Below are 22334 nucleotides of genomic sequence, written 5' to 3' on the forward strand. Positions count from 1 at the left end.
CCAGAGGCTTTGGCAGAACATCGGGCCCTCCCTGGGCACTCCTGGCGGGAACTCCCTGATGCTGCAGGGAACAGCATCAGGGAACAGGACTGGGAGGGGCTGGGAAGGTCAAGGAGGAGGGGCCACCGAGTCACCCAGCTTCAGCAGGGCCGCCATATCTCCCCACCTCCTTTCTGCTCACCTGCTCGGGCTGGGGCCCCACAGCTGCCATATTTAATGCCCGTGGAGTGCCAGGACTTGGGCAGGTGGGTGGAAGAGGAAGCAGCGGGAAGGGCCCGCTGCCGGCCACCTCTACGACCCTTTTGCTCTCTGCTGTGGTCCTGTAAACTTCGAGGAATAAACATGTCCTGTTTGCCTGTCTAACCTTCAGGGACTGGTCTCTTCTTGGGCCCTGCCTGCTCTAAATGCAGCTGCAGGGCATGGGACCTAGCATGTCCTGGGGGGGGGGGGGGGGGCGTGGTTAGCGGAGCCAAGGCCAGAGATCGTGGAAAATAAGACAGAGGCTGGGGAGGCTGGAAGGCCATGGTGGAGATGGAGCTGCTGGTTTGGGCTTCAGACTGACTGGCAGGCCACCAAACCCAGTCTCTCCTGTGCTTACAGCTGGGCGACACTGCCCAGCCTCCCTTGCAACCAGGCAGGAAGGGGACAGCTCTGTCAATGAACAATGTGTGGGGCTGCACCCCTTCTTGGTGTGTCCCCCCCAGCCCCCTTGTGCTCCTCCTGCTCTGTCAACCCTTGCCAGTTCGAAGCAGACCTCACAGTGACTTTGAGGACCATGTGCTGAAGGGGACAGAGCCACCTGGTGAAAGGAGTCTGGTCCCTGAATCACTGCTTGGAGAGGGTTCCCTCTCATCAGGATCGCCCATTTGGAATTTTATCAGAAACAGATAGGAACGTGTCTTCTGTTGCGCTGTTAAGTGTTTTGGTTGGTCAGTTACAACCTGCAGCCACCAGAGTCCACAGTGTGGAGCGGTCCATGGGTTAGGGTTTTGGAAAGAGATGGGCAAGACTGACCTGGGACATGGGGAGGGGAGCAGCAGTGAGTGGCCATCACAGGAGCAGGCTCCGGGCCTCCCAGTTCGTCTGGGATTGGCCAGAGGGGCTACTCCCGGGACAGCTGCCAGCAGTCCTCAGCCTGCACAGTGGGGGCTGGCGCCCGTAGTGTCCTGCCAGCCCCCAGCTGAGGCATCATTTTTGCTAATCTCAGATGCAGGGCCTGCGGGGCCAGTGGCTGCCGCATTGGATCTCCAGCCCCACAGGCTCCAGCAGACAGGGCCTCGTCACTGCCTGACCTAAGGCCAGCTCAGACTCGGGCGTCTATGCCCGGCCTAAGGTCCTGGGGTTTGATGTGCACTCAGGTGACTGGGATGACCTGGCTACCCCAGGTCTAGGGCTCCCACCTCCACACAGGCCACCGTTCTGAGCACGTGTACCATGGGTCCTTCCCTCCTCTGTTCTGGGTCTCAGCCTTACCATCCGCCCAGACCCTGCAGGATCCTTCCCCTTCCTTGTGCCCGCATCTCCCGTCTTATCCAAAGACCAGCCCCCTTTCCCCCCAGCAACTGCTTCCTTTACTTCTTTTGATGTCAAAACCCTTGAAAAGAGTGGTCTCCCCCCTTCCCGCCTTCATTTCCCCACTTCCCAGGAGAGAGTGGGAGCCTGTTCCAGCCATGCTTTCTCTCCACTCCGTCTGCCACGGTCAAGGTCACTAGCGGCCCTGTCTTGCCTGATTCATGGCCCACAGTCCTCACCTTGCTCTGTGCTCAGCAGCACTAGAAAGCATTGATCACTCCTTTATTTTTAAACCCTGTTTTTTTTAAATGGGAAAATGCTAACAATGACAAAAATCAAGACGGGTGAAGCTCCACGTACCCCAGCCAGCAGCGACAGTGAGCAGCTCAAGATCCCCCTGCCTCTTGTCTTCCTCATGAAGACTTTTTTTTTGGGGGGGTGGGGTTACTGGGGATTGAACTCGGGGCCACTCGACCACTAAACCACATCCCCAGCCCTATTTTGTATTTTACTTAGAGACAGGGTCTCACTGAGTTGCTTAGTGCCTCACTTTTGCTGAGGCTGGCTTTGAACTTGTGATCCTCCTGCCTCAGCCTCCCAAGCTGCTGGGATTACAGGTGTGCGCCACTGAACCCACCCAAGACTTTTAAAACCCAACTTCGTGTTCTTTCATGGCTTCACGTAACTGGCTTGTCTACACCGGTCTGTGTCCCGAGTTACAGTCGGGTGTGGCTAGACTGGGGACCCCTCCTTGCTTCCTGAGTCCCTCCAAGAGCTCCAGGTCCTGGCCGCTGCTCCTTCCCTGTAGTTTCTCTTTTTCACGTCCTGGGTTGGCTCAGCCCTCGGACCTCCTCACCTGTGTTTGCTCGCTTAGGGTCTCAGCCAGTGCCCTGCGCTACCACCAGACAGGACGTGATGACCCCAAGCTTTATGTTTCCAGCTTGACCCTGTTATCCAGCCACCTCCTCGACCTCCTCTTGAACACCTCAAATGCAACACGACCAAATGGGACTCTTGGCATCCCTCCCACCTCACCCCAACCTGCTCCTTCTACCTGCTTCTCTACCTCATAAACCACTGCTTACCAAGAAACTGGGGTTCATCTTTATTTATTTCCCTTAGATTCCACACCTAATCCAGCTAGGAATCCTTGGCCCCTAGGAAAAATTCAATTACGTCTCTCCTTATTCTCTGCCCCATCCTGGTCCGTCCCTTACCCCCAGCTCCAGTGATTGCACAGTAGCTGTCCAAGGACAGCTCCCCACCCCCACTCACGCTGGGCCTCCTCAAGCTCTCACAGGCCTCCTCCCTGTGGGGACAGAGGATGACAATCTCCAGGAGTCATTGCTTCCAAGAGGAAAACTCATGGAGATGACTGGGGATGAGTTACACATTATAAATGTGCAGGGAACTATATATTTAAAATGGTTAAGACGGTAAATATTTTGCAACACTGGAAAAAAATTAAAAACATAAGAGGATCTTGCCACTCCCCTGCTCAGAATCTTCCAGTAGCTTCCTACATCATTGGTAAAACCCAGAGCCGGACCAAGGCTACAAAGCCTGCTGCTCTCAGGCCTCACCCTGACCCTCTCCTTCCCATCTTCATGCTGCTTCGGCCACTCTGGCCTCCTCACTGCCCTTTGGGACCTGTGTGTGGTCCCTCTATTCTCATGGAGTTCATCTTGGATCCTCCTCATCTCCAGTCACTTCCTGCCCTCATCCTGCTTTGTCCTTTCTTCAAAGCACTCATTCCTCCCTGATGGCCCCTTATATAATCTGTTTATTGCACTTGAACCTTCTATTGCATAGAAATGGGCATGAAAGCCACTTTGGCATCTGTGTTTGAAGGAAGAGGAGATTCTCCACACTGCTACTGCAGGTGACAAGGTAGTCAGTCAGAGGGCCCCCTGAGGCTTGGTGTGTCCCAAACAGTAATCACACTTTTGAAAAGAAAGATTATTATGACAGAAGTTGTGCCCCAGCTGGTGAGATGCTGAGCCTCCTTACCTCTCTCTGCACAATACAGCCAGCTGAGGGACATCTATAAAAACGGAGGTGACAGGGCACCACCCCAGAAATTTTGGTTTGTTCGGGGATGGGGTCTGGGCATTGGGTTTAAGAATTTCCAGAGACTCCCACTTGTGGCTGGGCTGAAGGACCCAGCCACGGAGGCTTGACTGATGCTGGCCTGCTCGTTGTCAAGGCCAGGGACCATCACATTTTCAGAAAACAGGCTCTGTTGAGCGAACCCAGGAGCTTGTCTTTCTGTGAACCAGCCCTCCAGCCCCCATGCTCGCCAGGCCTTCCAGAGAGCACCACGGGCCAGCACCACCACCCAGGACAGGCCCGAGTACCACAGCTCCAGTGCCATGGCTTTGGGAGGGTGGCCGGGAGCTGCCCTGGGGGTCCTCTTGGCCACCCTTGCTTGGGGAGCCCTGGGCACTCCTACTACCTCCCCGACCTGGCAGTGCCCTGTGTGGTGCTCAGACTGGTTACTCTAGTGTCCCGTGGACACAGCCCTGTTGGCCTCCCTGGCACCGTGCCTCTCCCACAGACCCATGCCCAGTCACCCTGCTGCTTTGTAGGCCTCCCAGCCTCCCTGGATGGCTGAGCAGAGGGGCCAGCCTTCCCTGGGTACCCCCTATTTGGGGCTCCACATCTTGTCTGTATGTCTGTCTCTGTCTGAGTCCCCTGACAGGGCAGCTAAACCAAGGGATAGCCCAGGGCCTGCCATCTGGGGACCCTGGAGGCTGCTGGCCCCTTGGAGGAGACCCTCAGAGGCAGCTGACAGGATTGCATAGACCCCAGGAGAAGGGCCCTTTCCTGCAGCGGCCATTAGCCCTCTAAAATCAGGCAGGAGTCTATGCCACTCTGTCCCCTGCATTCAGCAGCCCTGGTGGGTTTCATCTGGTTTGACTTGAAAAATAGTTGTTTTTTCAGGGGAGAGGAAATAGGAGGATGATCTCTGGCCCCACACCCACTGATGGGACAATGAGAGCCTAAGGAGAGGCACAGTGAGGGCAGTGGGGTACAGTCTTCAGGCAGCCACCCCTGGACTCATCCTCTGTCCCCACAGCAGCAATGGGAAGGAAGCCTCCTTGACCTCTGATCTCTTCAGAAATAGGGCAGAGCATGGACTCCTACCCCTTCTTTTTCTCTTTCAAGTACTGGAGATTGAAGCCAGGGGCACACTACCACTGAGTTTTTTGTGAAGCCGGGCACCGTGGTTCATGCCAGTAATCCCAGCAGCTCGGGTGGCTGTGGCAGAGGGATCATAAGTTCAAAGCCAGCCTCAGCAACTTAGCAGGGCCCTGAGCAACTGAGTGAGACCTTGTCTTTAAAAAGAAAAAAAAAAAAAAAAAATCATATAGTATTGCACAGGGTCTAAGTGGCCCAGTCTGTCCTTGAAACTGCAACCCTCCTGCCTCTGCCTCTGGAGCAGCTGGGATTGCTGGGGTGCACCACTGTGCCTGGTCTCCTACCCTGACTTTCTCTGTGAGGTAACCAGCCTAGGTCATCAGCTAGATGAAGGAAAGGCCAGATCCAGAGTCTCTTACCCAGAGACATTTTCCTTGGGTAGGGACCCGTTTTCTCCTCCTTGCCTCAGGTGTGACAGCCTTTGCATTTCTTGTCCTGCCCAGGCCTGACCCAGCTTGCCCCCCACACCTCCCTGATGCCAACCTCTTTTTGACCCCCTTTGTCCCTTGCTAGGCGTAGACCTGAGCCCTGTCACTCTTCATGGGGCCTCCACCTGAAATCTAGTCCCTCCTTTGGCAGAGGCCAATTGTCCCCTCACAGGGCCCAGCATTCATCTGGGGCTTCTGTTGCTCCAGTGAGGCTGCCCTTAGGTTTTCCTCTCACCTCTGCACGGCAGGGGGAGGCTGAGCCATTCCCCATCCCTCCAGCAGAAGGCAGCCCTTGCCTGGCCTTCCTCTGGGGTCAGCGCCAGGGAAGGCCTCAGGGGTGAGAGGATTGCTGAGGGGCAGGCCTGGCCCCAGGGGCAAAAGCCATGCAGGGAGGTGTGGTGCCTGGGCCCTGAGGCCCTGGGGGTTATCCCGTAGGAGCTCTGGTTCCTTGCAGGTAGAGGAGGGCCCTGCTGGCTTGGCCCAGATGCAGAGGCGCAGGCCGGCAGAGGTTGGGAGGACTTATTTATTCAAGGCACAGTCATAGCATTGATAACAAGAAGGTTCAGCATTCTGGCACATTCCTTTAGTGGTGGTGGCCAAGGTTAGTCCACAACCCCTCCAGGGCCCCTAGAGGACGCAATGCTGCTGATAGGCACTTTGCTTCCAGAGGCAACTGAGGGCCAGGCAGGCAGGGCCGGGGCTGCTCAAGGCCTGGGGAGGCCCCTCTGGGAGGCTCTAGGCCACACCAAGTCCCCAAGAGGCAGCTCCCTCCAGAAAGGATTATATGGATGGATTTGGGGTGGGGAAGGGTGGGATGGTGGAAGACAGGCCAAGACGGGTGTGGGCTGGGAGGGGAGGTGGGAGAGGGGAGGTTCTCAGGGAGGGCCTGGATGTGGTATGCATGTGAGGAGCTGAAGGACCCCTCGGTCCCCAGTCAGTGACCATGGGAGGTTGAGGTCAAGTATGCTCAGCAGGGCCTTCTCCATGGCCCTGGGTCTCCAGGAAAAGTAGAGAAGCAAGTAGATCTGGCACTTCCTCAACAGTCACACCAGTACTTGACTCAGATTTAGATGGAAGTCCCCAGCCGTCTGCCACGTTGTTTGCAGAGCCCTTCCCATACGATGCTTCCATGGACTTCAGGGGAGTGGGGGAAGAGGGAAGGCCTGGCGGCAGGACCAGCAGCAACAGTCCAGCAGGGCTGCAGGGCCAGGGGCAGGTCTAGTAGTGCCCAGGGAAGGACAGGCCCCAGGCCAGCCTCTGTCAGCACCCCACACCCCATACATATCAAATAGCCACTAGCCAGGGCAGGTAGGGCCTGGTGCCGGTCATTTCCCACTGTGGGCAGAGCTCCCTTCTGGGCTGGACCACTCAGCTACAGGAGGGTGCTTTCCCCTCCTTGGTGGGTGACATTCCAGGGGAGAGGTTCCTGTGGGATCTGGGTGCTTGGGGCCTGGATGGGTATACTTTTTCCTTTATTCCAAGCTGGAGAAGGGATGGAAGATAGCTTCCTCCCCAGATGACCCAAGCTCTCTGGAAGGATCTTCCGTGCCAAAGTCAGGGCTAAGCCCTGGGAAAATAGTGCTCTAGGTCCCTCGAGTGGCTGTTTCTCACCTGGGGTGAGGCTTGAAGCTGGGCAAAGTCAGACTAGGGATGGGCCTATGTGATCTGCATTCAGGGAGCCATGTGCCTGGGACGGTGGACACACTGAGGTGAGGGGGACCTGGGCCCACTTGCAGCAGGCTGGAAGAAGGGAGGGAGCCAGACCTATGGAGGAGGGGGCTCAAGAAGCTCAGGAACTCGCAGACCCCATGCAACTTGGCTTGTGTGGTTTACCAGGCCCCAGAAGGGCCTGGACATGCAGCCAGGGTCATTACTCAGGACCCTGGCTGAGTAATGCTGATGGCATGGTAATCCTGATGGCAGCCTGTCAAGAGGCAGAGGCCTTTACTCCTCCCCCCTCCCCCAGGATGGTGGCAGAGGTGCTGAGGGTCACCAGCATTGTTCAAGATTCAGTTCCTCCAAGCCTCAGTGGGAGGCAGCTCTGGGAGGTCATCCTTGCCCCACCAGAAATGGCTTCTCCATGGAGAGATGCACCCCTCATCCCTCCTCACCCTTGTCTGCAGTGTCTTAGCCAGGGCCACACTGGAGGTCACTTAGGATCCTACTTGGAGGGCAGGGGATGGCCAGTGCCTTCATTTTGAAGCCTGGATTTCTTACCCTTAGTTGTCACCCATCTTGGCCAAGCTGGGGACCCAGGACTCAAGATGGATGAGAGGCAGGGGAAGCACTTGGTGGCCATCTCTTTGGCTTTGAGGATCTTCTTACTCAGCCCCAGGGTTTGGGGAGGTGTGACCATTTCCCACTGCCCCGGAGTTTGGGGGTAAGAGCTCCCCTCCTTGAACTCTGACTCCGCTCCTCCCCACCTTATCTCAACCCACAAGAACTTGCCATGGCTCCCTTCACCAGGATGCACACAGGTCTGGTTTAATGAGCCCGGGGAACCTTGTCCCAGCTACCCTAGCAGTAGTAGGAAAAGGGCCTCCACCCTGCCGCTCCTGGGGACATCTCACAAGGGCAGAGGAACAGAAAGGGGCTCAGTCACCTCTGCTCAGGTCTGCAGTCTCGGCTGTCCCCTGCTTGGGGCTGTAAGTGCAGAGACTTTACAGATCCCCTCATCCTCCTGTGCTGAGATGCTCCAGAGTCGGGGTGACACCCAGTGCACATACCTTTGCCTCTTTTGGGAGTGGAGCAGCAGAAGCTCCCTGAAGGACAGCTGGAGCAGGGGCAATGGAGACCCCAGGGAGCCTGGGCGGGCTTCTTCCTGCCTCCTCCCTTATACACACCTTCTCCATCTCGACCCCGGAAGGTACCCACCACTCAGTCTGTGTCCTGGGTTTCAGCCATCTCTCCCAAGACTTGGCATTGGCCTTCTCCATCCCATCCTGGGATCCCTTGGCACTGCCCAGAGCCTCCCGTTCTAATCGGTCAGCAGGTCAGGTCTCCATGTGGCTGTGGCCGGGCAGCAGATGTCTCCACCTGGAGCTTCCCAAAGTCTGTGGGAGGGAGTGGGGAGGTCCGGGCCACTCTCCTGCCTCCCCGTGCCAGGTGTCCCCCAGCCCCTGACTGGAGTCTTGATCAGTGGTACTGGCTCTGGCCCTCCAGTTCCAGCCCTTCCTGAAACTGGGCAGAGTCCAGCTCCCTTGCAAAGCCCCTCAAACCGCTCTCCTCTTCTCCCTCTTCCTGCTGGCTGTTCATGGTGCCATAGGTGTGCTGGGCTGGGGAGGAGGCTGGGGTCAGGTTCAGTTCCGGCTCTTGCAGTACGGCGGCCACGTAGAGCTGCTCGGGATAGAGAGGGGAGATGGGGGCAAGGTCACAAGGAAGCAAGGCCTGGGGCACACCCTCTTCCCTCAGCTCCACCTGTCACCTCTGCTCCTCCAAGCCACCAATCCTTCCTTCCTCCCCGGCAGCCTGCAGCTTGCGGCCAGCCCACCCCTCCCACCTAGCTGCCCTTGCTATCATGAACACCCTTGATCTCCCAGGCTAGTTCAGGGGCATGTGACCTAACTCTCAGCCCACTGTTCCTTCGAAACAAGCTCCATTCATTCTCGGTTCTCAATCAGGCTGAACCAGGGGAGATGACAGGGCTCTCCTGAGCTAGGACCTGGAGAATCTGGATCTAGTGCACTTTATAAAGCAGCATCACAGGCCACCGGAACTCCTTTGGGGTGGGTCAGGGGTTGGCCTGGGAGTCGGAATTTGAAACCGAGGGCCATCTGAGACCTGGGGTGTGGGACATGTCAAACCCAGGAACTGCCCCAGGAATGCCCAAGAGTGCAGCAGATTAGAAAATTAGTTAAGTACCAGGGAATAGAGTGATTTGTCGCCCTTACTTTGAAAATAGGTAATTATGGGATACAGTTGATCCTTTCCATAGGTGTTTATTTCAATGAAACCAAATAACCCCTGTGGGGCTTGTGCTAAACTAAACTCCATAGATGATGACAAAAGTCAGGGGGTCCTTCCAGCATAGTTGATGGGCATAAAGGAGATGTTCCTGGGGTGAGGCACAGCACACCCCAAATGCATTCTAGCCCCCATGTTGAACTTGAGCCTATGAAGCCCTCAATGGAACTTCTAGTTTTCAAGGAAGGTGGAAGATAGTGGAATCTTCCACAAGGGAACATGAAGATACAGCCAGAAAATCCCAAAGGTGGGACCACTGCAGGACTACTGACTTGGTGTCTCCAACAAATCCCCCCTAAAATAAAAGGGACAAAACAACCAGGTGTACCGGTGTCAGATTAATCTAGCACAGGTACTGGATTGAGTCTTGGTTTGGACAAGTTGTAAAAGATATTTCTGGAAGTATTAGGGCAATTTGAATATGGATTGGATATTTGAAGAGATAAAAATGTATATATGTGGCAAGATAGTGTTTGTTAACTAAAATGCAGTTATAAAACCATACGTAGAGTATTATGTAATTTTAGCAAAAACGATGTAACCAGTTACATATATATGATCATAATTATCTAGAAGAGATACAAACATATATATGTATATAAATATTAGGAAGAATATACACCAGGGTATCAGTGATCAACTCTGGGTGGTAAGAATATGAACTTTTTATTTCCTTATTCTTGCTTATCTGTTTTATCCCATAATTATCTACAATTTTGTCATAATGAAAGATTAAAAAATTCTAAGCCAGGAGCAGTGGCGAGTGCCTGTAGTCCCAGCTATTCAGGAGGCTGAGGCAGGAGGTAACTTGAGCCTGAAGTTGAAGACCAGCCTGGGCAACAGAGCGCGAGCCTGTCTCAAAAAATAAATAAGTAAGTAAATAACAAATTCTGGTAATTTTTTTTTTTTTTTGTAATACTGGGCATTGAACCTTGGGCCTGGTACCACTCTACCCTCTACTACTGAGCTATATTCTCCAGCCTGATAGTGATTAAAAACAACAACAACACAGGATTTATAGTTTTACTGAACTTTGTTCTGCCACTTCCTTGATTAATGTCCTGTGGTCTCTATTAAATGACCTGTTGGGGCTTGGGGTGTAGCTCAGTGGTAGAACCCTTGCCTAGTATGTGGGAGGCCCTAGCACCCCCCAATTTTTTTTGACCTTTTGAAGCTTCCTTTGGGAAGAAGACCTCTTATTGTCTGGGTTTATCAAAAGATCAAGGGCTGGGGATGTGGCTCAAGCGATAGCGTGCTGGCCTGGAATGCGCGCGGCGCTGGGTTCTATCCTCAGCACCACATACAAATAAAGATGTTGTGTCCACCGAAAACTAAAAAATAAATATTAAAAAATTCTCTCTCTCTCTCTAAAAAAAAAAAAAAAGACAGACGGAAAATGGTAGAACCCCAGGTTCCTAAGATTTTGATAACTGCCTACAGAATGAGCGTGCTTCTGTGGGAAGGGCCCAGGGGAGAAGGACTTTCCTGCTCTGGAGTCTTGCTCTCCTTCTGGCCTCCTCTCGGAGGAGTTTGTCCCTGTCTGTAGGCTTTTTTCCAAGAGAGGCAAACCTGGAGTCCTGGCGGCTCTGTGTGCAGGTGGGTGGGTGTCACCGCTGTCTCGGTTTCTGTCTATGCACTTTTACCCAGCTCTGCTGACCACTAGAGAAAGCCTCCTACAGGCCCTGCCCACAGGGCTCACTCTTCAGTCCACTATGCAGAAAGCTGCCTTCCATCTCCCTGCACGCTCCAGAGTCTCTCTCTGGCTTTGGTACAGGCTGCTCCTCTTCCTCCAAGGCTTTTCTCGATCCCTGTTTCCCCCAGCAACCCTCCTTCCATTCCTGGAGTGACATGAAATGTGCCAGCTTTCCCAAGTGCCCAGGCCAGCTGGCTCCCTTCTTCAGTGCTCCTCCGAGGTGCCCAGCACCTAGGAATGGACAACCTGGTACCCAGGCTCAGCGCACACCTCAGTGGCTCTGCACGCGCACATGTGGCTGGGATGTGGGTGAGTGCTCTTGCTTGCGCAGGCCCAGCCTCGTGGGTGTGGGAGCTCACACCCAGCCCCCTGGCGCCTGCCTCTGAGTCTAGCCTCAGCTCTTCCAGGGCTCACTCATCTGGTGCTGTTCCTGCCTTACCATTTGGTGCATCCTCCAATAGCTCCCTGCAGCTCTGTCTGCGCCGCTCTGCCTGGCACCTGTGCCCTGGAGGCAGCCTTGGGTCCTGAGGCCGAGCCCCAGCATGCCCCTGGGTCTACACGAATGAGGTCTCTGAGATCGGGGTCCCCCTGACCGAGTACATCCTCTCTGGCTGCCTCCTCTCTGGGTGCCTTCTAGGGAATGTCGAGTAATTGCTGGATCTTCTCATATCCCGGCTCTTCAGCCAGGGCCACGGCAGCATTTGGACCTGGGCCGAGTCCTGCTGCGTCAGAGGAGGGAACCCAGAGGCCCCAGCTCCTCCTCCCCAATACCCAGGATGGGCACTAAGCTGGTGCCCCCCAACATCACTGGAGTAGGCCACCCCTGCAGGTACCACCCTCCTTGCCTGGCCCCAGGGTGAAAGGGGTGACTCACAAGGGACGTGGGCGTGGAGGACGTGCTGCTTGGCTCCATGTCAAACACTGTCTCGATCTCCTCCTCGGACTGCCACAGGGAGAGAGACAGAGGGTCAGTGGGGGCTGCTCTTTGCTGCCTTATCCCCACATCCGAGAAGCCTGGGCCTGGGCCTCTTGCCACACTCTTCTTTCCAGAACTTTAGTCCAGAGAGAAGGATGGAAGCCCAAGGGGACAGGGAGAGGATTAGGATGCCAGGAGTCCCTTCTGGAATGTTTTCTTCCCAAGGATCATAAAAGGGGAAGTAAGCAGAATTGAAATTGAGGTTCAAAGACGGGACCACAGTTAGGGGTTAGGATGCCCCTCTATTGGGTTTGGAAGGAGTCCTAAGCTCATCCAGTCCAGGTTCTCTGCCACCTGCCCTCTGTAGAGTGACATGGGCAACCAGATCCTGTGACACTGTTGTAATAGAAAGATGGGAGGGGGCGTTGTCCTTCACTCTGGCCCTTCCCTAGCATGACACTCTGGCCAGCAATGGGGCAGGGGGACCAGGCAAGAGGATAGGAGGTGCCTGTGTCCAGAGCCTCGGACACAGACACCAGAAACCAAGGGAAATGCCTCACAGAACTCCCTCTGTCAACTCAGCAGGGCGTCAGCCATTAGAACCCGACTTTCTTTTCGTTACATTCATTTGAAAAGGAAACAGTTTGCTGTTATAAACAAACTCTGCTCCAGTAGCCATAAGCAGAAAGTTAACTGGAAAAATAAATATGTAACAAAACATACGTAACATTGACTAAGTATCCACATCAGCCCGTTAAATGGGTCATTCTTGACCGTGGGCCACCTCTCTTACCATGGTCCCTGGGAAGTATCTGTGAATTATCATTATTCCAATTCCCTGGGCAGACAGTCACTTTGGGAAATGCTGATATAGACAGAGTGGCTGGCAGGGCTCTGAGAGGACATGGGCTGGCTCCCTTTTCCTATGTGGCCTAGATTGGGCTGCCCTACCACAGAGCCAGAGGAATCATGGCCGCCATCTCCGAACAGAGAGCCTCCAGCTCCTAGCCTGGGATTCTTAAAGGTGGGATGACTCTCCGTCCTGCCCCAGGTCATCGTCCCATCCACCGCCCCCACCCTCACCTGCCTTTGTTCTGCCCTCTCTCTCAACTCTTGGGATGGTGCTGATGGCCCAGAGGTTACAGTGGACTCACGTGGTAGGAGGGGCAGGCCAGCGGCTGTCTGCGGTTGGAGGAGGTGCCCACAGGTGGCAAAAGAGAGGGCAGTGTCTTCTGGAGGGGGCCCAGCCTGAGCGAGTAGCGCAAGGCGAGCGTGTGCACACACACCCCAGTCCCAGAGAGAGGCTCGACCCTCCTGCCATGTGGTGCCCTTGTGACTGGGCCAGGAAGGTGTCTCAGAGCCCTGTCCGCGGGGACTGGGAGAACCCAGGAGGAAGGGCAGGCAGGAACTCACCTCATAGTCATGGACTGTCCGGAGCTTCCCCAGAAAAATGCCAAAAAAGGCAATTAGCATGGAAATGATAAGGGTGGTCAGGGAAAAGAAGGTGATGTTGTGGAGGGAACCTGCTGGAAAGAAGATAAGGGGGTGAGCGTAGCGCAGTGGAGCGCTGGGTGGACGCCTAGGCCGAGATGGTTGGCACATAGCTGGGAACCATCCCAGTACCTCCTGAGGGGCTCTGAGCTAGGGGCAGAGACCCTGCCCAATTCTCTGAGAATCAATGAGTTTTGATGACACCATCCCTCTGTTCTCTTTGGCCAGTTCAGAATTTGGTATCTTGTGGATTCCATGAAAAAAAAATGTTTTGATTCTATAATCCCAGCGGCTTGGGAGGCTGAGGCAGGAAGATTGCAAGTTCAAAGCCAGCCTCTGCAGCTTAGCGAGGCACTAAGCAACATAGCGAGACCCTATCTGTAAATGAAATACAAAAAGGGGCTGGGGATGTGGCTTAGAGGTAAAACACCCCTGGGTTCAGTCCCCAATACCAAAAAAAAAAAAGGTTTTGATTGACTATAAGTATCCATATCAGCTCATTAAGCATGTCCTTCCTGAGTCCTTCTTGACCAGTCAGCTACCTCTCCACTTGACCAGTCACACTCCCTTCTCCATGGTCCCTGGGAAGTACCTGGGAGTTATAATTTCTGCCACTACCCGTGACTCCACGTCTCCATGCGAGCCCAGATTGAGCATGCTTATTACCTGTGTAATGGCATTGAACAGCGATCCAGAAATCAAAAGTCATTTGTATTCCACATGGGAGTATCTAGTTCCTTTTGAATGGGTTCCTTTTCTTTTCTAACTAGGTAAATATGGAAAGCGGCCCTTCACAGTCAAAGGTGACTGTTCATGTTGCTGACCCCAGTGGTTGTGCAAGAATACAAAATGACAAAACCCCTCCCCATCCCCCAATGGAGAGCTGACAACCAGCAGCCCCGAGGCAGCCGTCGAAAGGCAGGTGTACACGCCGTCTCTTAATAACACAGGAAAAGGCTCAGAACGAAACGTTCAGGGGAAAACTCAGGATTCAGGACGGAAGGCTGTAACAGGGCGGTCACGATTTTGTAAATGGACAGTCGACCAATACACTCCCTCCCTCTCATTTCGTTCTGATCCCCAAGAGCGAGCCCAGGAGGAGGCCTGGTTGCAGGAGACTCGGGGCTTGGGATGAGAAGATGGGGGATTTAGGTTTGGGCCTTTATATATATATATATATATTTTATAATAAGCTTGTATCTTTTTGCCCTTAGAAATAGTTCTAGATAGTCAGAAAAAGGAAGCAGGTCAAGAAACGGGCAGGGGTCAGAGGTGGGGGGTAATGACAAAAGGCTAAGCCACACTAATGACAGAGTAGGTGGCTCTCAGATGCCACTGTGACAGAGAGCAAAGGGAACACTGCCTCTCCCTCTTCACCCCATGGAAAGGTTAAGGTCAAGTGACCTGAAGGCGGGCAGTGGCCTGGTGAGTCAAAGGGGAGAAAGCCGAGGGAGGCCCAGTCTGTGGTTTGTGGGGACTTCCATGAAGGTGTCTCCGGGCTGCCCTGTGTAACAGTAGAGTCAGGGACAAGCTGGCCGCCATCGCAGATCTGACTACTCGTCCAGGGTTCTGGCAAACCCATAACCCTGCCACCTTATAGGATCCCAGAAGAAATGTCACGAGAATTGAGCCCGCAACAGCTACTATCCCATTTTCCTGTCAGCTTGGATTTAGAACGAAGGATGTTTCTTGCCTAAACCCAAATCCATACCGATCCTCAAGGCTCTGCCGAGACCCTGCAGGCCCAGAGGGGGCACTGGACTTGGCCACGCCTTGCTCTCCCTGAGCTTTCGTCCTCTAACAGAGTTGATGACGAGGGACCCACAGAGGAGTGGGGCAGGCCGAGGTGGGATCGCCGTGCAGGCTCGGCACCCACCTACTCGCAGGATGGAGAAGAAGAGCATCCAGAATAGACCCAGGAGCGGAGCAAAGATGGCCTGGTAGACGGCGGCCATGTGGATCTGCTCGTTGAGTTTGGTGGGTGCGAAGGAGTAGTACATGTTGTAACGGTCCGTCAGGTGTTTCATGCACAGGTAGAGAAGCCCTGGGGGGGGGGGGGAAGATGGAGACCAGTCAGTGGCTATTTCACTGTCAAGACCTGTGCTCCCTTGAGGTCTCCACAGGTCTGAGAGGCCCAATTCCGAGCTGTCAGAGCAGCAAGAGCAAAGGCAGGCCCTGGGAGACCGACCTCCAGAGCTAGCAGCTGCCCCTGAGCCCCAGAACCCATCCCGCCAGTTTCACCCAGCCAACCACTCAAGCACTCATTCAACAAATGCTCTGCCAGCAAAGCAGACAGCTGACCTCAGCCCTGTCCTGGCCCCGGCCCGGCCCTGGCCCCGGCCCTGGCCCCGGTGCTTCCCCACCACGGGCTGTCCCAGGTCCCCTCATGCTCCAGGAGGTGGCCTGATGTGGGGCTCCATTCCTCCTCCAGTCTGAGAGTGAGCAGCCCCGGGTGTGCTGCAGAGACAACTCACCAAAAGGGACGATGATCGGGCAAGTGATGCTATACGCCATCACCACGCTGAAGACGTTCAGCATCCACGCGTACTCCCGCCCAAACTGGAAGTCCATGGCTTGGTTCTAGGGCAGAAGGCAGGGATCACCTTGAGTTCTCCTGGCCCCCTTGGCTTGACTGCATCTCTGGCTCCTCCTGGGAGCCGGCAGGCAGCTCAGGCCGAGGCAGCACTCCCTGCCAGCCCTGGGGGCCAAGAAGCAGCCACCTGTCCTTGGGTGCTCCCAGCAGGGGCCCCATCCTGGTCCCCTCCCAAGAGAAACGAAGGGCTGCGCTCAGGGAAGGGCTGGGCCTCACCTTCCTGATGTGGGCTCTCTCGGGCTCCGATCTGGAAAAGAAGAGGCGAGTGCTGTACATGAAGAGGGACCCCAGGCGCAGCAGCTCCATGCCTGTGCCAAGCAAGGCCGCCGTGATCACGTAGTTGACGAAGAAGGCGCCATTGTCTGGCAGGAACACACACCTGGGCAGTGGGGAGAGCGGAAGACAGTGAGGAGCCAGGGGACGGCAGGAGTTGAGAGGGAGGAGGAGAGAGAAACAATGGAGAGTGGGTGGCAGGGGTGACAAGTTTCCTGTCAGGTGTGGCCACACGACATGTGGACCAACTCCGAATTGTGTATACAACGGAGGTCCCACAGGTCATGTCCCCTGGTGGGGCTGTGGCCTTCAGAGTTGCATTTGAGTGTGCAAGGACATGAATGCCCTAGCCTGCTCCAAAGCTGGAATGTGAGCTGGGCTCACAGATTCTGAATTCTGGGGGACTATGGGTGGGGGAAAATGACATCTTTATTTTCATTAATCTGTAACTGAAATACAGTGTATTTCCTTCAATTAAGGTTGTGGGCCACATATCGCAGGACTGTCAGCCACCGTGTGACTTTGTCTCCAACTGAAATTGCATCGCAGTCACGGCTGACATCATACAATACCATTTGTGCTCATCGCCATTTCAAAATGATGTTTTAGACACATTGTTAAATGACACATGGTTAAAAGTCTCCTGGCTGCAGAGATGTCCTTGAGGGAACTGTCCAACTTTACCTGGGAGCCACCCAGATTCTCTGAATGGGTGACTTCAATGTGCAAAACACATGCATTGCAAAGAAAACCATCATACTGAAATACAGTCATCAGGATATTTTAAAATGTGGAGATCCAAGCATCTCTGTGACTTCCCAGGGTCCCTGTCGGCACATTTATGTCAACTTCCTTGAAAAGAGAGAATTGTGAGTCCCCAGACTCATTTCAGAACTCCTTCAGAATCCCTCCCTCCCTCCTTCCCTTCCTTCCTTTCTTTCTCTTTTCATTTTTCTTGTATCAGGGCTTGAACCCAGGGGCACTTAACTACTGAGCCACATCCCCAGCCCTTTTAATTTTTTTTTATTTTGCCCCAGGGTCTCTCTAAGTTGCTTAGGGCCTCACTAAGTTGCTGAGGCTGGCTTTGAACTTACGATCTTTTTGCCTCAACCTCCTGAGTTCCTGGGATTACAGGTGTGTGCCACTGTGCTTGGCCTGATATTCGTATTTCAGTATAATTGGTTTTCTTTGCAATCTCTGTACTTGGCACACTTGGAGATATCATTCAGAGTAAACTGGACAGGTCTGAATAGGCTCTGTGGATTGTACCAATGTCACTCTCCTGTTTTTATATTGCACTATCATCATGCAAAATGCTACCATTAGAGAAAAGTGGGTGAAGGGCACATGGGACCCCACCCTGTACATTTTGGGAGGGGGCAACACCCTATAAATCTATAGTGATTTCAAAAACATCATTCCAAGAAGGGATCCCCGGATGTCACCAGATTGCCAAAGAGGTCACAGCCCAGGAAAGTTCCAAGGCTGCCTAGTGAGAGTTCACGTGCTGTTCACATCCCTGAACAGCCCTGTGAGCGATGCAGGTGCTGGATTCAGAGACGGATACACAACCCCACCCCAGTGTGGACACAAGAAGCCCCGGGAAGTGTGTGGGAGTACTCACTGGAACCTGATGGTGGCGTGCTCTAAATAGTAGATGTCGAAGAGCCAACGGAAGAAGACATCCAAACTAGAAGCATGAAGAAGGCCAGCCCTTTAGTTAGCAAGTCTGTGAGCTAAAGCCCAGGGTTCAACTCCTCTATCTGGCTTCCCTCTGCCAATCCCCAAAGACTCTTAGCTTGATTCTAGCTGGCCGGTCACCTGGCCCTCTTCCTTCTTGACCCTGGGCTACTTCTGGGAGAGGAGGGGTCATTGGGAGTGAGGTACCTGGTCAGTCCCATAGAGGGTAGGATGACCACCATGAACACCAGAAAGACATAGCACTTGTGCACTATGATCAGATTCTGACTTGATCTAGAAGAGAACCAAGAGAGATGTCCATCAGTGTGTGAGACATAATAAGAACCAAAGATCTAATTACAGAGGAGGGCCCCAGTGATGTCTGCCCCAGGCACAGGAAGAAGAAGGGGAGGAAAGCCGTATGTGCCATACATTTGACATCTCTGTATCAAAGAGACATTTCTGATGATCCTCAGAGTCCCTGAGGATTTTATTAATCAATATAAACCTTGTTCTTGGCAGAGGAAAGGCCTAATAAAAATTTCTGTTAGGGCAAACCTCTGGCTTATGTCTGGTAAATGTCAGGAACTTTTGGTGCAGGGAGTAATTTTTTTTTTTTTTTTGGTACCAGGGATCGTTGAACCCCACCAAGGGTGCTTAACCACTGAGCTACATCCCAAGCCTTTTTAAACATTTTATTTAGAGACAGGGTCTCACTGAGCTGCTTAGGGCCTCACTAAATTGCTAAGGCTGGCTTGGAACTTAGGATCCTCCTGCCTCAGCCCCCAAGCTGCTGGGATTACAGGCGTGCACCACCATATTTGGTGGGAATAACTTTTGAGACCTATATAGCTTTCAAGCCAAAGCAGTGCCACTTACTTGGGATATGGCAAATACTTGTACCCAACTAGATACTACCATGGAAGCAGAAGAACAAATGGAAAATCTCCAATGTTCGAAGCATTGGGCCAAAGGTATCCACAGTCTGATTGCATCCCTGGGCCCCTCGGCTACATCCGCAACTGCTTCCCTGGTGTTTGGCAAGCAAGGCTTTTCATCCTGTGCTTTCTGTCTAAACTTCCTGACACTGTTTAGCTCGTGTCTACAGCTTCATCCCCTCAGTACATGGCTGGGGGCTGAGGGAGCAGCCCAAGGAGGAACTTTGTTTGGGCCTCATATCCCTTAGATGGTGACTCTCTCTCAGCATCCTCAAGGTCAGAGCCCCAGACACAACCCAGCACACCTTTTCATAAAGAAAACACCTGTTGGTCTTTGGGATGGTTTCCAGTATCCAAACCATCCCATATCGATTATCATTCTTTGAATCCATGGAGGAATGAGTACCAGGCCAGTGGGGAATCAGGAAGGGGAAGAGGCTGGAGTCAAGAGCTGGGCTAGGAGAGGAGGCTCTGCGCTCACCTGGTCCAGTGGGCCTCAAGGAAGGCAGAGAAGTAGACCATCAGGGGCATTATCACTGTGAAAGCCCAGAGCAGCACGGAGGGGAAGAACTGGGTCACAATTGGGCTCTGTAGGGGCAGACGGGAGGAGGGCAGCAGAGACATCAGTGCACCAAGCCCCTTCCCTAACAGCCCCCAGCCTCCCCCTAACCCCTGCTCTCCACCTCCTGCTCAATCCAAGAGCAGGCTGCTGTCTCGGAGGCTGTGCAGCGGCCCAGTTTTGTCAAGTGCCTTCCTGGCCAGGAGTTCTCTTGGCTGGGGGAGGCAGAGGCTGACATCCCAAGGTCAAGTGGAGTTCCCAGTGGGCATGGCCTTCTGTGCTGAGATCACTGGAGAGGCAGCCTGAGCTTCCCCTAGCGATTCACCAAGCTCTCACTCATGTCTCACAGCTCAGAGAGACAACGCTGCCTTCCTGTGATGTGCTTGAGTAGCCCGAGAATGCAGGGAGAGTGGGATGGGGCGTCCCCAAGGAGAGCAGAGGGAACCCAGCGTGTGTGAGGGCTGAGGCCTGCTGTGGAGTTGACAAAGTAAGCAAAAGAAGTGGTGTGGCTTGACTGTGTGTGTGTTTGTGTATGTGTGTGTATGTTTGTTTGCGTGTGTGTATGTGGTGTATGTGTGTGTGTTTTGCTGGGAACATGGAGGGGATAACATGGAAGGACCAGACTTCCAGTTCATTAAAACAGCATGGCGGCCATAGGACTTGGCATCAGGCCAGTGCTAAGAACTTAGGATCTGCCCTCCCAGTTGGAGGCATCCTCTAACTTCAAAGAGGCCTCCTACTGGACTCCCAGCCTGGAGGGAAGGTATCTGGAAGTGAGGGAGTTGGAGACAGGTCTGAAGGTCTCCCTTGTCTCCAAGGGCTGTGTGGGGACTCTCTTACTCTTTCTCACCTTCAAACCTATCGGGAACTTTCAGGCTAGAAAACCTAGAGAGAAGACAGCTCTTCACACCTGTCATGCCTTCTGAACACTCCATGGCCTACAGTGACCTCCTGTAATGGGGCCCTCCAAGCCCACACTGGTGGGACCATCTGTCCCCCTATACTCACCCCAGGGAACTGCCTGTGGCTCCTCCACTCTCCATTTCCTCTCCAGCCTCTAACTCTAAGATGAGCAATGACCCACATTCATCTCCTTTAGAACACCGGAAACTCTACCCCCTCCACCATGCTGGCCGTATGTGGGCTCTGTGGCCCTGTCCCAGTGGGCCCACCATCCTATCCTCGCCTGAGTTCTTCCTGGATCTCCCTGGGGCCCCCAGGCCTGGCCTGAGCAGAGGAGGCACCTGCAGCTTCTCGATGGGGCGGGTGACGTTGTACATGTCGATGGTGTTGATGATGATGGCAGGCGTGGTGAGGAAGAAGAAGAGGAAGAAGAGGAAGGTGTTGATTGCGATGAAGCGGGCCCACCAATTGAAGTGGCGGATGGACAGGTGTTTCCTAGGGAGGGATGGAGCAGGGAAGTCGCTTAGGACCCTGGTCCGAGCCCTTGGAGAGAGCTCCCGAGCTCTTTCCAGCATGCCAGCTCTGGACCTGGGCTGCCCTGGTCTAATTCAACCTCCTGGGCACACACCTGTGTGCCACGGGCCCCTCAGCCTTCCCCTGAGTCACACCACTTATAAAGGCTTAGGACATATTTCATGTGTGCAAAAAATATACTTGAGTTCTTTCTGCAGGAAAAAACAATTTCCCCAAGGTGCTGGGTGGGCAGAGGCTCGTGGTGCTCAGGAAGTACCCGGCCCAGCTTGGCAGGGACTGTATTTGGACAGTGCTGGGCTGTTCCTCGGGGAGAGTCTGCTGGGCCATAAGGTGGGGAGAGAAGGCTCTCTCCGGTTGTCGTCTGCAGTCTCAGGGGAGCTCAGAGGAGAGGGGAGGGTCAGCGGAGGCTTACCAAATAATGTCTTTGGGGTGTGGGGCATGAATGACCCTCCAGCTGTAGGATTTGACGGTGGTGGTCACTGAGGACTGCTGGGGGTACACACCACAACAGATGTACTTGTAATCTTCCAGGACGCTGCAGAGATGGGAGAAGAGGAGGAGACCGAGGTCTGGGGATGGGAGGTTGAGCTTAGGAAGGCCACAGACCAGAGTCCCGGGGTCACTGTGGCAGTCCCACAGGTGGGCACTCCACTTCCTGGGGGATCTCAAAGCCTTGGATATGTCTCCTAGGATAGTTTCTAAGGCCCAGTATCCGAGGGTAGGGGCATCTGAGGGGGCCTAGACTGTTCAGGAGAGGGAGGGAGGGACACAGTCCTCAGCTCCTGCCTTCCCCTCAGCAACACAGAGGACTGGTCTTGCTTTGAGGTTGATAGGAGGCTATTAGTTTGAGCCTTATATTAATGACAATAACTCCTGATTATTGAATTCTTCCTGTGTGCCTGGCACAGTGCTCTTTGGTGATCTTTGGTGATTAATGGAATCTCAATCGCACAGCTTCCTAAAGTGAGGTGCCTCAAGATATATCCCAAAAGGGGGCAGGTACTGGCACTAAGCCTCATCTTTGACCTTCTAACTCAAATTCTATTGTCACGAAGCCTTGGATCCTCTCTATCAAGTGGCAATGTCTCAGGAAATGAACAGGATTATCTTATAATGTAAGGCACTTCATTATAAGAGATATATTGATTTATATAACACACACCTTGAATAGACTTTATGTATGTATGTATGTATGAATGAATGTATATGATCCTTGTCAACCATCTGGGAGGTGGACAGGGCAGACAGCAATAACAAAATCAGACAAGAAGTTTCAGAGTGTAAGCAATTTGTAAAATTGTGTGCCATTATTTGTAACTAAAATCTAAGATGGTCCATTATTCTTTTGTAGGGCCAGGGTGGGTGAGGATGAAGTGCCTTACATTATTATCAGGCTCCCACCAGAAGAGCAGGGCCCCCCAAATCCTTCAGAGACTGATTCTGGACTTCCCTTCTAGTTAGCCTAATCCTGAGGATCCTTCTGGAACATTCCAGAATGAACTTAGTTCACTTCTTAATGAGGTGGGACTGCCAGAGGCTAGGACAGAAGAGCGGGGTGGCTATGGGGGTGGCTATAGGGCTATGAATACCAGGATGCCTATGGCAGAGAGGAGAAAGGGCAAGGCAGACTTATCTCTCCCAACACGTAGT

The 22334-nt window shown here is 53.6% G+C and overlaps 1 protein-coding gene across 1 annotated transcript in view; it reads right to left on the reverse strand.

Moving 5' to 3' along the window:
* Positions 1–5646: 5646 nt before the first annotated feature.
* Positions 5647–22334, reverse strand: part of Tmem63c (transmembrane protein 63C) — a 36047-nt gene continuing 19359 nt past the window's right edge. The window contains exons 12-22 of the mRNA XM_027931477.2: positions 21097–21219; positions 20492–20645; positions 19170–19276; positions 17958–18044; positions 17695–17760; positions 16014–16176; positions 15679–15784; positions 15081–15248; positions 13127–13236; positions 11672–11740; positions 5647–8477 (exon numbers count right to left, since the gene is read on the reverse strand). Coding sequence (XP_027787278.2) covers positions 8277–8477; positions 11672–11740; positions 13127–13236; positions 15081–15248; positions 15679–15784; positions 16014–16176; positions 17695–17760; positions 17958–18044; positions 19170–19276; positions 20492–20645; positions 21097–21219 — 1354 coding nt within the window. The 3' untranslated portion in view covers positions 5647–8276. The remainder of the gene's footprint in view (positions 8478–11671; positions 11741–13126; positions 13237–15080; positions 15249–15678; positions 15785–16013; positions 16177–17694; positions 17761–17957; positions 18045–19169; positions 19277–20491; positions 20646–21096; positions 21220–22334) is intronic.

Source organism: Marmota flaviventris, chromosome 2 (genome assembly GCF_047511675.1).
Source record: "Marmota flaviventris isolate mMarFla1 chromosome 2, mMarFla1.hap1, whole genome shotgun sequence".
Classification (NCBI taxonomy): domain Eukaryota; kingdom Metazoa; phylum Chordata; class Mammalia; order Rodentia; family Sciuridae; genus Marmota; species Marmota flaviventris.